This window comes from Castor canadensis, chromosome 1 (assembly GCF_047511655.1).
Source record: "Castor canadensis chromosome 1, mCasCan1.hap1v2, whole genome shotgun sequence".
Lineage (NCBI taxonomy): Eukaryota > Metazoa > Chordata > Mammalia > Rodentia > Castoridae > Castor > Castor canadensis.
Window position 1 is genome coordinate 74,153,913 of NC_133386.1, and position 13,345 is coordinate 74,167,257.

The following is a 13,345-nucleotide window of genomic DNA, read 5'->3' on the forward strand; positions in this document are numbered from 1 at the left end:
AAATTTATCATGAAATCCATAGTCAGATTTATCACAGTGTTTTATTTTTCAGTCGTCTTGCCCTTTGGGATTCAGTTAGGATACTAATTTTCTAGGTCTGTTGTCTTGTTGAATTATTTTATCATGAATGCAACCTTTCTATCCTTTTAAACTGATTGTACAATGTAAGTCTAAAACTGTTACAATTTTCGGGCTAAACCTTTTGTGTAAGACTGCAAAGTGATGCTATGGCTTCCATTTATAACATACAATGCATGGCCTTTCCAGGATCAGTGTTAAGTTTGGGTACTTGATTATCAGTTCATCTGACAGGTGATGCCTCTCGGGCTTTGTCTTCACTAGTCCATTACTCTTATTTGTAAAGTCACCACAAAGATTTCTGCATTGTTAAATCCAATCAACAAATAGCATTTGGCCTTGAAATTCCAGTTACCTTCCAAGTTGCTACACTTGCCTTAGTTCCACTGCTGTTCTGAGTCTGAATCTTTTGCTGCTGGTCCAGTCTTCATTTCCCTGAACTTTAATACTACACAGGCATGCCCCAGAGCTTGAACTTGGGCTCCTTCCTTCTTTTCATTCTCATTTTGGTAAACTCATCTTTATTATAATGACACCAGATTATATTCACCTCTCGATGTGACATCTCTATTTGGATACCTAACAAGATATCTCAAGATTTATTCCCAAGCCCAAACTCCTTCCAAACACCCCTGTTTATTACCTTTCTGTCAGTACAATAAAATACTTGAGATAATTAACTTATAAAGGTCCCACGGTTTTAAAGGTTCCGGTCCATAGTCAATTGTCCTTACTACTTTAGGCCTGTAGTGAGGTAACACATGTCAAGAGGTGCACAATGGAGCATAACTGCTTACCTCATCATCCAGTAAGCAAAAGGTTAAAGAGGAGTGGTTAGGATATACTCCAACAACCTAAGGGTAGGACTTAGTTTTAAAGGTTCCACCCTTCCAATAGCACCATCCTGAGAACTAACCTTTTAACATATGGGCCTTTGGGGGAAAACAGCCAAATCACAGCAAACCCCCAATTGTAATAGCAATGCCATACCAGTTTTTTTTTTTTTTAAGCTAAAGTCTAACTCTCACATCCATTTAATAATATTGGTTCATTTAAAGCATCAACTACACTGCTGTTACCCTAGTCCAAGACAAAGTTTGCCTAGATTATTTTCAGTGGAACTGGTTTTTGTTTCACTTCTTTTGTGCCTCTTGCCCACCTCATTCTATTCTCAAAATAGCCAGAGTGATCATTTAAAGATCTAAGTTTTAGACTGCTTCCTACCTAAGAAAGAGACATTACAATTGTTTTCAGAGTACTATATTAACCTATGCTCCAGCATACCTCATTCCATTTTTATTGAATTACTTTTACTCATGCTGCTTTACCTTACCTACACTGGCCATCTGTGCTGTTCCTCCAACGTGGCTGGCATACTTCTGCCTTAGGATCTTTGTTCCTGCTGCTGTTCTCGCCTAGAGTGTTCTCCCATAAAATTTTATGGGTAATTAACTCTAACACCACTTTTGAGTTTTTGCTCAAATGTTATTTCAGTCAGGTCTGCCCTGACCACTCTTAAAAACTGCAATATGATATCCTGTTCTCCTTACCCTGTTTCTTTTTTTCTATTAACAATTGTCTGTTCTACTTTATTAGAGTACAGTGAAGGCAAGGGTCTTTGTTACCTGATACCACAAGGGCACATGGTCTATGCTAAATATTTTTTGAATAAATTTTAAACTACAACAGTTTTAGATTAATAGTTTCATTAAAAGTATTTTTATTAAATCAGAATACCCCATTTGTAAGTTTTGTTGAGGTTTTTGGTTTTTCTACATTGGGGAATGGACACAGCCTTGAACTGACAAGTCAAGGTTCTGCACCACAAATTTGTTCTATCTTTTCATTTTATAGCTCTTTTGATTATTCACTATCAAAATAGGACTGTTTCCATCATGCTGCTCTCTTAATCTTACAGATGTAAATCTGCTAGTTTTTGCGAGGCCAGTCCCTCTGTATGTAATATGTTAAGCATCTTGCTGTATGAGTATTTAAATGATTTCTAAATTTGATCTGGTGCTCATCTGTGCCAGTTAAGCAGGAGAGAAACCTCGTTTTACATGGTGGTTTGAATCCTCATTAACATAACTGGAGTATAGGAAAACCTTCCCCATGACTGACTGTCTCAAAGAGGTGATAGAAAATCTTTGAAATCATTTACAGATCCTTTCCCTAGATTTTTTTTAACCAACCATTGTAAAAAAAGGAATATGTGGTTGAGAACACATTTGACTGAAGGGGAATAAACAGAATATTGCAAAAAAATATTGAGGTTTTGCTGTAAAGATAAATCATGGAATCTCACTGATTTTAGACAATAGGAATTTATTCTTTAATAATACCCTTTTGCAGGTTTCATGCCCTCAATTCAAGGACCCCTAGGAAGACAGGTTCTGCCTTTGATACAAGGTATCAAAGTACTTCATTACAGTGAGGTTTTGTGTTTACATATCATAAATTCCTTACTATGGAGTTGTCTTGTATGCATATACAGTGTTTAAATTCTCCTGAATAAGAAATTCTGGCATCTTGGAGCTGAAGACGGTAAGATACTTATTCAAACTAATTGTGACGATAGTCTAACTCAAAGTCTACTGGGAATACATTCTGCTCTGGCTTGCTGTTCTTTTATTCTAGTACCTTGGGGGTTTCCTTCCTTTTTCAATGTTTGGCAACATTTCTGACAATTTGTTTTTGGGATATATTTCATCAAGCACTTTGATGTGTTTGAAGCTAGACAAAGGCACCACTTATTCATTTATGTCACCTAAATTCATGTTGCCAGAGTGTAAGACATTAGTAATATGACATTAGTGTAAGACACTAGTATATTAGACATATAGTAATTTTATATAATAAACCCTTATTAATACCTTTTATACTACAGAATTAATAAGGTTTAGTTACATACTAAAATTGTCCTTAAAGTGCAAATGCATACACATACATGCCCTGCAACTGCAGTTAATGCTAAGGTTTACTAATAAAAAGTTTTCTGAACATGTACTCCACCCCCCCAGCCATACTTTTCATGGTAGTTTTTGTGGTAAAGTTAATTTTTTTGGTAATGTTAAGCCCCAGAGTTCTCTTTGGAGTACAACATTAAGTAATGAGCTTTAAGTGTATTTTGTTTCATTATGTCTTGATTGGTTCTTGCCATGGGAAATACCAGACATTTCATCTGGGTCTTGATTTCCTTATCTGGGCTTTGTGTTTGAGTTGTGACTTGTCAAAGCCTCACTGGCTCCATGACTCCATGATAAGTCTTCTAGCAGTTGAATATTTGCTGCCTTTTTAAATGTAAAGCCAAAAAGCTTGGGATCTTCTAAGACTAATGGAAACGGGGAGGCAGAGGCAGTTTTAGATCTTTTGTCAAAACAAAGAAGAAACAAACCTGTAGGTCATTAATACTCAATATTTTGAAGTGAGGAATACCAAAACCAGAAATCTGGAGGAAGAAAATGAGTGCTGTTATACCAATCATAAATAATTTATATTCCTGGATAAATAAATTTCATTTGCATACTATATATTCAAGAATGACTTACTCATAACTTAGTAATGGCTTGTGAAAAGTACACTGACAATATGAGAAATTTTAGTTATTATGTAAGCATGTTATTTGTTGTATTCTGAAGTAGACCAAAGATGAGTGCACTTTGTTTACACATAAGATTTCTCACTAGAAGTCTCCTGTGGTGACATGTAAGTATGACTGGTCTCCTTTCTCTCTTAAATTAGATGTGATGCTCCAGACTCACTCATTTGATTTCTAGCAGCCTCCCCATGTTAGCCTTGCCACATGGTCAGTCTTCTGTTTGGTAGGTTTTATGAAGCCTAAAAGTTCTAGTTCAGAAACAGCTCTAATAAACCGAGCGCTGGAGACTCTAGATAAGGAAACTGACTTGTGTTGTTATTTTTGACAAAAGGGATATTCAATCTAATATTTCAAGTTAAAATATTAGTTGGCAAACAAGCAGGTAGCTGAAACATTCCTAAATTAACTTATAACTCTTACAGAAAAACATTAAATGTAATTAAAATATGACAATAAGATATGATTAAGAAAAAGTATTAAAACACTTCCTAAATCTAAACTTTCAGATAGTATAAAAATTGCCCTCTCCCACTTCCAAACAAACATTAGAAAAGTAGAGAATTCAATAATGACAATTTCATTTTTGGTAAATTTTGGAATATGATTTTGATGTAAGTTTGGCACCAAATAGATAATGTTGTTCTGCAGAGCTACATTTCCAAGTCCAAGAAACTAAACTTACTATGCCTTGTTCCTGGACATTGTGGAACTGGTTTTAAAAGGATACTGGATAATTTCATTCATTTCTTCTGAAGTTGCAGAATTTGCATCTATTTTTTCAGCAGCTGTCACAACTGTTGCAAAAGCCTTTTGAGTACAAAAGACAAGAGGAAAATAAAAATCTCTGTAGCTGCCAAACATCTTTTTCTGTATTCCCTTTGATGACTGTATAATGAAGCCAAGTTTAATACTGCTGCTTCCAAATAGTTGGCATATTTCTTGATAGTACTGGGGTTTAAACTCACGGCCTCATGCTTGAGCCCTTTTTATTTTTCAAATAGGGATTGGCATTTATGCTCATGCTGGCCTGGACTGCAATCTTCCTATTTATGTTTCCTGGATAGCTGAGGTGTCAGGCACGCCACCACACCCAGCTTTCACTGGTTGAAATGGAGTCTCATGAACTTTCTGGCTGGGTTGTCCTCCAGCCATGATATTCCCAATCTCTTGCCTCCATGCCTAGCCTATTTCCTTTTTCATTCCTCAAAACTATACTGATGACCATTTTAAAAGTTACACATTAAAAGATAACGTAATCATTCTGAATAATCTTGTTTCAGAGAACAAAAAAAATATGCAAAAAAAAAAGAAACAAAGCTAGTCAAAGTTAAAAGGCCAAAGAAAGCCCTGTATCTTCTACTCGCAATCTCCCTTGACTGTCCCAGGAAAAGCCTTTTCCTCGGAAGCAACGAATTAGGGTTTTTTTTTTTTTAAATGATGATCAGACATCAGATGAATAGGGCCTTCAACAGAGTTAAGATCTCTGTAACAGCATTCTGAAAAAGAGTATTTACTTTAAAGAACAGCAACAGTTATCCACTGCCTTGCCAAGCATTTCTTGTATTTCCTGATTGCTAAATCTTGTGTAGTCATTCCAATTATTTTTTATGCAAAAGGGAAATACTAGTTAATAATACACTTCTTAATTTTGTAGGAATGCCACAAAATGACCTAAATTGTTTAGCTTTTGCTTAAAGCTAACCAGGAGGTCAGATCACATACTTCATTTGACCTGGCATAAATACAGAATTGGCTGGGTTAAGGAATGTATGATCAGAGAGCAGGAGATTGGGAGTGGGGATTGCTGAGCTGCTACTTCCTAAGGAACATTTGAAGAATGAACAAATTTATGCTTTCTAAATAAAAGACATTAAGAGATAAAAGATGAGTTCGAAAGTACAAAAAATATAATAAAAATATTCTAAGAAAGTTGTCGAGTGCTTAGACAAATACACAGCTTATTATTCTCCTTCACCTACCTCTGACCAGTCTACAAGGTTGATTAGCCTGCTACACTCCAGGTGCAGTTTGTATGCTATGCAGATGTCAGGAGCGATATTTGGAATGCAGCCTTCTTCACTTTTCAGGGCTTCATTCTAAAAAAAAAAAAACATCACAGTAAGCTAATGACTACATTCTATTATTTATTTATTTATGTATTTATTTATTTAAATGACTACATTTTACGAATGATTAGGAACAAAATGAGTTAATCAGTTCAATAGTTAAAGTTCTTATTTAGGCTTAGGTCTTAGTCACAATCTCTCTAGCTCTTAGTCATTAGAAAAATATTCCCAGGTCAGAAGACAAGCAAATTTTTCATTTTAATCATAAATTATTTTCTGAGACCATAATACATTTTTGATTACCATACCAAATTTATGGAATTCTTTGGGGATATGCAATAAAATGGTTGTCATTTATTTTCAAGTATTTGTCAAATTCTAGCAATTATTACACTGTATTAGTAAACACATCTTACAGAAACCATCAATAGTTTTTCAATCTATTTGAAATTCATTCAGAAACAAAGTCACATAGATAACCTGCACAAGATATTATTCCTCCAAAGACTGCTGAAATCACATCGGTTTTTTTTCTGTGACCCCCCACTATTACTAGCAAAGAGGGTACAGATCGTCTAATGGTTTTAACTTGTGATTTATATATTAAAAGTACTTGTGTTTTGTTGAATGATATGAAATCATTCATACTCCCTACTACCACCATCATTTGAAAACCACTGACTTAGTATTTTCTTGTAGTAGTTACCATGCTTGTGTGTGATTTCTCAATGGGAAACCAGTACTTTAGGATATTTTTCATAGTTTTTGTGGAATTACTTAAGTAACTTTTTTAAAAAACAGCATTTTCTCTAGGCAGTTAACTGAGTTAATTTATAAATTCTTCCCAAATTATTTCACATACACATATACATATAATTTATAGTATGTATGTATACATCCATAATACACTATACACGTATAATGTATATTATGTATGATTCTATATTATATACATTGGATGCACATGTATAATGTATGTAATATATATATACATATACATAACATATACATACATATAAAAGCTATATTTAAAGTACTCATGTGACCTGCCATGAGAAAGGTAGTTTTAATCTCTCTCACTAAAGAGCTGGTAGGAACTGGCAACGGCCTGGAATTTAGGCAAGTAGCTCTTCTGCGGTGCTGTGTTGCCCCAGACGTTTTGCCAGACTGCTGGCCATGCTCAACATTCAGCTCTGCAGATACTCTCAGGATAGATTTTTCTTTGATTTAAAATCCAAGGTGAAATACGAAAGTATTTTTTTCCATTAGAAACAACCATTTTAATCTTTAAATAATTTCACTGAGCCACATTGTCTGCACCGACCATCTCTTATGCCTGTAGGAAATGTTGCCTTTATTCTCACAAAAGCAAGCAGCGTTATATTCTCAGATTTGTTCCTATGATATGGTTTTATTATATGAAAGGCACACAGTTTGCGTATGGTCAAAGATAAGCAGTACCAGTTGACCAGTGATTGGTATTTTCACTGATTTAGAAGATCTCCCTAGGCTGGTGGAGTGGCTCAAGTGGTATAGCGCCAGCCTAGAAAATCTCTCTAAAGTCTAAAGAGTTTTAAAAACAAATGAGAAGTGCAACCCTGAGCTGCCAGCTTCCTGTTCATTAAAACAGAACTCAAAGTTACAATATTTTTGTGACAATTAAGCCCAGACCTAAGCTTCACTCAGAAGTGAATCTGCTTCTTACCTTCAGATAATAGTAAGGATTGTTGAGTGCAGTGTGGAGGGCGATTCGCGGAGCAGCATTTAAGTGCTCACGAAGGGTGTGGGCAGCACCGAAGTACAGCACCTCTTGCAGAGGCTGAGTCTCGGGAGGCAGAAGGTATTTTCTGAAGCAGCCAAAGTCAGGTATATGACAAAGGTTTATTTTCAATATGACAGTTTTGTCAGTCCTCTATGGAGGACTGAACACTTTACTTAGAAAGTAAAATCAACAACTAAACAAAACAAAACTCAAGATATCAGAACCAGTACAGATGCACTCAGAATTGTATGTCACCCTATGATTCTTTTATAAGCTTCCTCTACATTCTTAAAGTACAAAAAAACTATGTATTTTACTTCTGAGTTAAACTTAGAAACAAAATTTTTATATAGATATATACTTATATCTGTTGAGAAGGAGCCTGGTAAACTTTTTATGTGGGCTGGCCTTGAACTGTGATCCTCCCGACCCAAGTGGCTGGGATTATAGACAATGATCCACCATGCTCAACCTTAATAAATTTTTTAAATTATTTAGAAAACTGAGCTATCCACGTTCTCTACCATAGCAAACAATCTACTCTTTCTTGGCAGTGTTAAACACAGGCCTTAGACCTAGAATTGAGAGATTAGTAAATTCTTTTGAGATGACCAAAAAAAAAAAAAAAAGGTTTAGTTGATCTCTTTCATGGCTGTAACACCTTAGGAATTTTTTATACCTAAGAATTATTTACTTTAGAAGATAGCAAAACTAAATTTTAGTTTTAGAATAATGAAAAACAAATTATTCATCAATAAAATTTCAATTACTATAAAAACCCGGCATAATTTAGGACTCTTATTTTTCACCTATGAGCTAGATGGCAAACCAATTTTAATGAAATTTAAATTTAAAAAATAAGGCATTAAAAAATTAATTTTAAATCTTTTAATGAGCCCATCAGCTGCTCTGTGCTATGATGGTGATATTACCCTTAGGTGACCTTCAGGTAGAACTTTTGGCACAGACAACCCAAAGATCTAGTTATAAACTGAATTAAAGTAGTTAACTCATATGCTGTCATAAAGATTCCTTGGGCTAGTCCTGACCTTATTAAAGTGCGCTAACCAACAGACTGCCACTCCTTTCCCTGTAAAAGCAGTTACCATAGACTAGCCACCACAGACATTATTCCTCTTCTTCCAGGTCCTTTCTCCTCTCCTCCTGGAGAGGACACTACTTCCTGGAAAAGCCACCTACACTTGCTCTACTAGAAGAGAGGAAGTAAGAAGGGCATTCAACACATGCATCACTCCTTTTTTTTTTTTTTCTTCATTTTTCTTTTATTATTCATATGTGCATACAAGGCTTGGTTCATTTCTCCCCCCTGCCCCCACCCCCTCCCTTACCACCCACTCCCCCCCCTCCCGCTCCCCCCCCCAATACCCAGCAGAAACTATTTTGCCCTTATCTCTAATTTTGTTGTAGAGAGAGTATAAGCAATAATAGGAAGGAACAAGGGGTTTTGCTGGTTGAGATAAGGATAGCTATACAGGGCATTGACTCACATTGATTTCTGTGCGTGGGTGTTACCTTCTAGGTTAATTCTTTTTGATCTAACCTTTTCTCTAGTTCCTGGTCCCCTTTTCCTATTGGCCTCAGTTGCTTTAAGGTATCTGCTTTAGTTTCTCTGCGTTAAGGGCAACAAATGCTAGCTAGTTTTTTAGGTGTCTTACCTATCCTCACCCCTCCCTTGTGTGCTCTCGCTTTTATCATGTGCTCATAGTCCAATCCCCTTGTTGTGTTTGCCCTTGATCTAATGTCCACATATGAGGGAGAACATACGATTTTTGGTCTTTTGGGCCATGCTAACCTCACTCAGAATGATGTTCTCCAATTCCATCCATTTACCAGCGAATGATAACATTTTGTTCTTCTTCATGGCTGCATAAAATTCCATTGTGTATAGATACCACATTTTCTTAATCCATTCATCAGTGGTGGGGCATCTTGGCTGTTTCCATAACTTGGCTATTGTGAATAGTGCCGCAATAAACATGGGTGTGCAGGATGCATCACTCCTTACCAGCTCCCTCCTCCCATGTCAAGAGCTCCTAACCCCTTACTCCTACTTCCAGACACTGTTCCTTCTCCAGATTCCACAGGAACAAAACCCATTTGCAAACAGTGTATGCTTTTGAGTCTCACTAAGGACGAGCACTCTGCTATCATCTCAGTTACTCAAGATTGGGATAATTCAGCTATGGCCTCAGGAAATGCTTTCTGTGATACCTTCCTGGATGGCTGGATTGGTAAATCTGAAAGTTCTGACCATAAACAGAACTTTTTATACCTATACCAACCTCATGCAGTTACTCCATGTGGCTATCACTAAAAGAAATGTTGAGGGCTGGGGCATCATTCTCAAGTGGTAAGGTGCTTGTGTAGCAGTGTGAAACCCTGGGTTCAAGTCCCAATATGTGTGTGTGTGTGTAAGAGACATTACTGAAGTTCCAACATGTAATGAAGATTAGAAATCTAATTAGGCAACCAAAGTCAACTATAGAACCTCAAACTATTATCTCACATTTGTACTTCTATCCTTTTAAAATATCTTTACATTTAATGCTTGAAATCCATGTAAATCCCAAGATTTTTTGGATATCTTCAAATAAAGTATCTGCTTTTATTTTCTTTGCACTGGGCTATATTAGTTGAACAACAGTGATAAAACAGTATCATACAATTTTTGTCCAATGGGTTGGTACAAAAATATACTATTACGTGTATTTGCTGTGATAAGAAATAAGCAGATCACTGTGTGATGCTCATTCTGAATTCACATCAGGGTTTGTAACAAATGATAGGCCCTCTCCCAATGGGATGACTTGAGGGAACTTGTAGGATTTGTTAGCAACATAAGCTACAAAGTTGAAGCATGATTTTGGTGAAAACAGTAACTTAGAAAGTGGCCACTCTTTTGGCAACTTATTCTCACCTGTCAGTATTTCTGTCAAGAGCTGTTAACTGTGACCTCTTGCCTCCTGCTTATTTTTAGAAGATGTCTTTCTCTAGACTTCTATAACCTCTGTTAATAAATCTGTACTGTGGCCCTTGGATGCAGTGTGGAGAAATGAAGAGGGCCTTTTGACCTCATTTCTCCATTCCTCTCCCTCTCTTTCTTTCCTTTTCCCTTTTAGCTTTAACAAGTTAAAATCCTAGTCACTTCCCTCTTGGGACAGACAATCTTGGTAAAGATATTAAGTTCTAGGAGTCTTTACTCCCATTTCTTGCACAGGGAGCAGGAAATGTTTCTTTCTTCACCCACCCCCACTTCTCCCTACTTTATCCTGTAATACTAAGATAAATCCTTAATAAAATTTCTACCTTCTAGCTGGGCACCAGTGGCCCATGCCTGTAATCCTAGCTAGTTGGGATGCTGAGATTGGGAGGATTGAGGTTCAAGGCCAGTCTGGGTAAATAGTTAACAAGACCCCATCTCTAAAATTACCAGAGCAAATGGACTGGAGGTGTGGCTCAAGCAGCAGAGTGCCTGTTTTGCAAGTGAAAAGTCCTGAGTTCAAATCCCAGTTCTACCAACAAAACTTCTACTTTTGAGACTCCTTGGTGTGAGATACCCTGAATGCTTTTCATGTTTGTGGGTCTCAAGGACCTGTGGTTTTGTGTGGGAACTGGGCAGCTGTGGGAACCCCTCATCCCTCCTCCAGTAACAAAAAATTGGCAAGCCTGAGCCAGGAGTTGAATCTCACAAGGTATGGAAAGCATTTGGCTTTGGAACTTTTCTCTGTATCTGTCTCAGCCATGGTAAGTCTTGTTCACCTCCCCTACTCCATAGTCTGCATGTTTCCTCTCTGGGACAGGCCATCCAAGTGTGGACAACAGAGGCAAAGATGAATGAGGAGAAAGGGGGAAGGGAGAAAAGTCCTCCTCAAGTTGTTTTGTGGTACCACCCAGGCTTCCTAGCCTTTTGAGTGACTCACAGTCCTAGGACCGAAAACATAAAATGGATTAGGAATCTAAATGGCATGTGGCTGAGGACTGGAGCTGTTTCTCTGTCCTAACAACCTAGATTTTTTCCACCTAATGCTAAACCTCTGAATCTGCCTAAACTCTCTACTAACAGTTTTCTCCTTTAAGTCTTCCTTTTGAGATGGGCCATTTTTTCATCACAGACATGTCAAGACTAAGGAATAGAACAGGTCATGTCCAGGCTTTGTGCAGTTCATGTACAGGGTTGCTGTAGGCAACCTCTCCCGGTCCAGGTACTATGCAGTCAGCAGTTACAGATCCATGCCTTCCACCCACACACTCTGCATGTGAATCACCCATGCAGTCTCATGAACCACATTGGCCTGCAGGACATAGGTGCAAGTGCCTGGACAATGGTCCTCAGAGGCACCCATGGGCTGGATGAACTAAACAGGGAATTTCAGTTTTCCTGTCCAAGCTTTTCTTTATCTTCTACATATGCCCCATTTGTTTAAGATTGGGACCTCAATATTCTGGGTATTAGCTAAAAGGCCAAAGTACAGTCACCTTCTTGGGTTCTATGAATTCATTAGGCATTTGGGGTTTTATCATTATGACGGACGCATTCCTGAAATTAACTCGAGGGGCTAATTTATTCTACCTTTTCCATGCTTTGTAAGATAGCCAGGTACCATCAGTTTCAATGGAGATGTAATCCTTTTTACCTTTAACAGTCCGTCCCTTTCCAAGCCTGACAGGCAAATTCTGATTTTAGAAATCAGGCTCCTCAAAGCAATCACTACAAAGACAATTTTTGGTATAAAAACAGTGGACTTGTGCATCCTGTATCATTTGTCTGGAAGAGGATATGCCACTTCTGCACCCAAAAAACTTAAAAAAAAAAAAAAAAAGATATGAAGTTTTCGAATGGGAAATCCAGTGATTAACAACACATTTCAGTCATGTTCAGCATTATTCAGCAACTGCTCAGAAAGCCTGAAAAGTCAGGCCAAAGATCTTAAAGGGAAATGGTTACTATGGTTCCAGAACCTATAATTTGGAAATTTGTAAAAACTTTGGACCCTGATACTTGGGCAGATAAATCTGTTAAATCTCATATGACCACAATGGTCACAACTTGGAAAAGAGAAGAGTCAGGAGATTGGGACTAGAAACTACAAGAACAGGAAAGCCTCACTGAGTAAAGTTAAGTATATCAGTTCTAAAATGTTATTCAGTTCAATACTGGAATGCATCATTTTGTTATGACACATTTTTCTCTTTTTAGTCTTCTTGTCATACTCAGTTGATCATTTTGCCTCTTTCCTGGGATTAATTTCTATTCAATAACTAGGAAAAATGACTGCCATCACATTGTCCTAAAAAAATGGAAATGTTTCAGGAAATACATTTAGGGGGGAAAAACCCAAAAAACCACCCTTTGCGGTCAGGTGCACTGGCTCATGCCTGTAACTCCTGCCACTCGGGATGTAGAGATTGAGGTCCAAGGCCAGCCCTGGCACAAATTTAGTGAGACCACATCTCAACCAATAAAGCTGAGTGGTGGTGTGCCCCTGTCATCCCAACTATGCAGGAGGTGTAAACAGGGGCATCACGGTCCAGGCAAGCCCAGGCAAAGACATGATACCCTATTTCAAAAATGACTAGAGCAAAAAGGGCTGGAAGCAAGGCTCTGGGTGAAAAAACAAAAGCAAAAATCCTAGTACCACAAAACACACAAACAAAAACCAAAACTCTTTGTGTTCAATATCTAAGTGACTATTTTTTCACTACTTTTTATTCTATTCAGTGCTTTACCTGCTGTTTAATAGTCTGAACTGCCACTAAAAACCAGAATCAACAATGATAAAGTGTGCTTTACTTTTTAATTATTAATCATTTACTTTTCCA

At 37.3% G+C, this 13,345-nt stretch overlaps 1 protein-coding gene across 3 annotated transcripts in view; it reads right to left on the reverse strand.

Annotated features, from left to right (window-relative positions):
- Window positions 1–2,383: 2,383 nt before the first annotated feature.
- Orc3 (origin recognition complex subunit 3) overlaps window positions 2,384–13,345 on the reverse strand; it is a 58,423-nt gene continuing 47,461 nt past the window's right edge. For all 3 annotated transcript variants that reach the window (XM_020163796.2, XM_020163795.2, XM_020163799.2), the window contains 4 exons: window positions 7,448–7,589; window positions 5,656–5,772; window positions 4,404–4,483; window positions 2,384–3,956 (listed from right to left, as the gene is read on the reverse strand). In XM_020163796.2, the coding sequence (XP_020019385.1) occupies window positions 3,851–3,956; window positions 4,404–4,483; window positions 5,656–5,772; window positions 7,448–7,589 (445 nt within the window). In that variant the 3' untranslated portion in view covers window positions 2,384–3,850. The remainder of the gene's footprint in view (window positions 3,957–4,403; window positions 4,484–5,655; window positions 5,773–7,447; window positions 7,590–13,345) is intronic.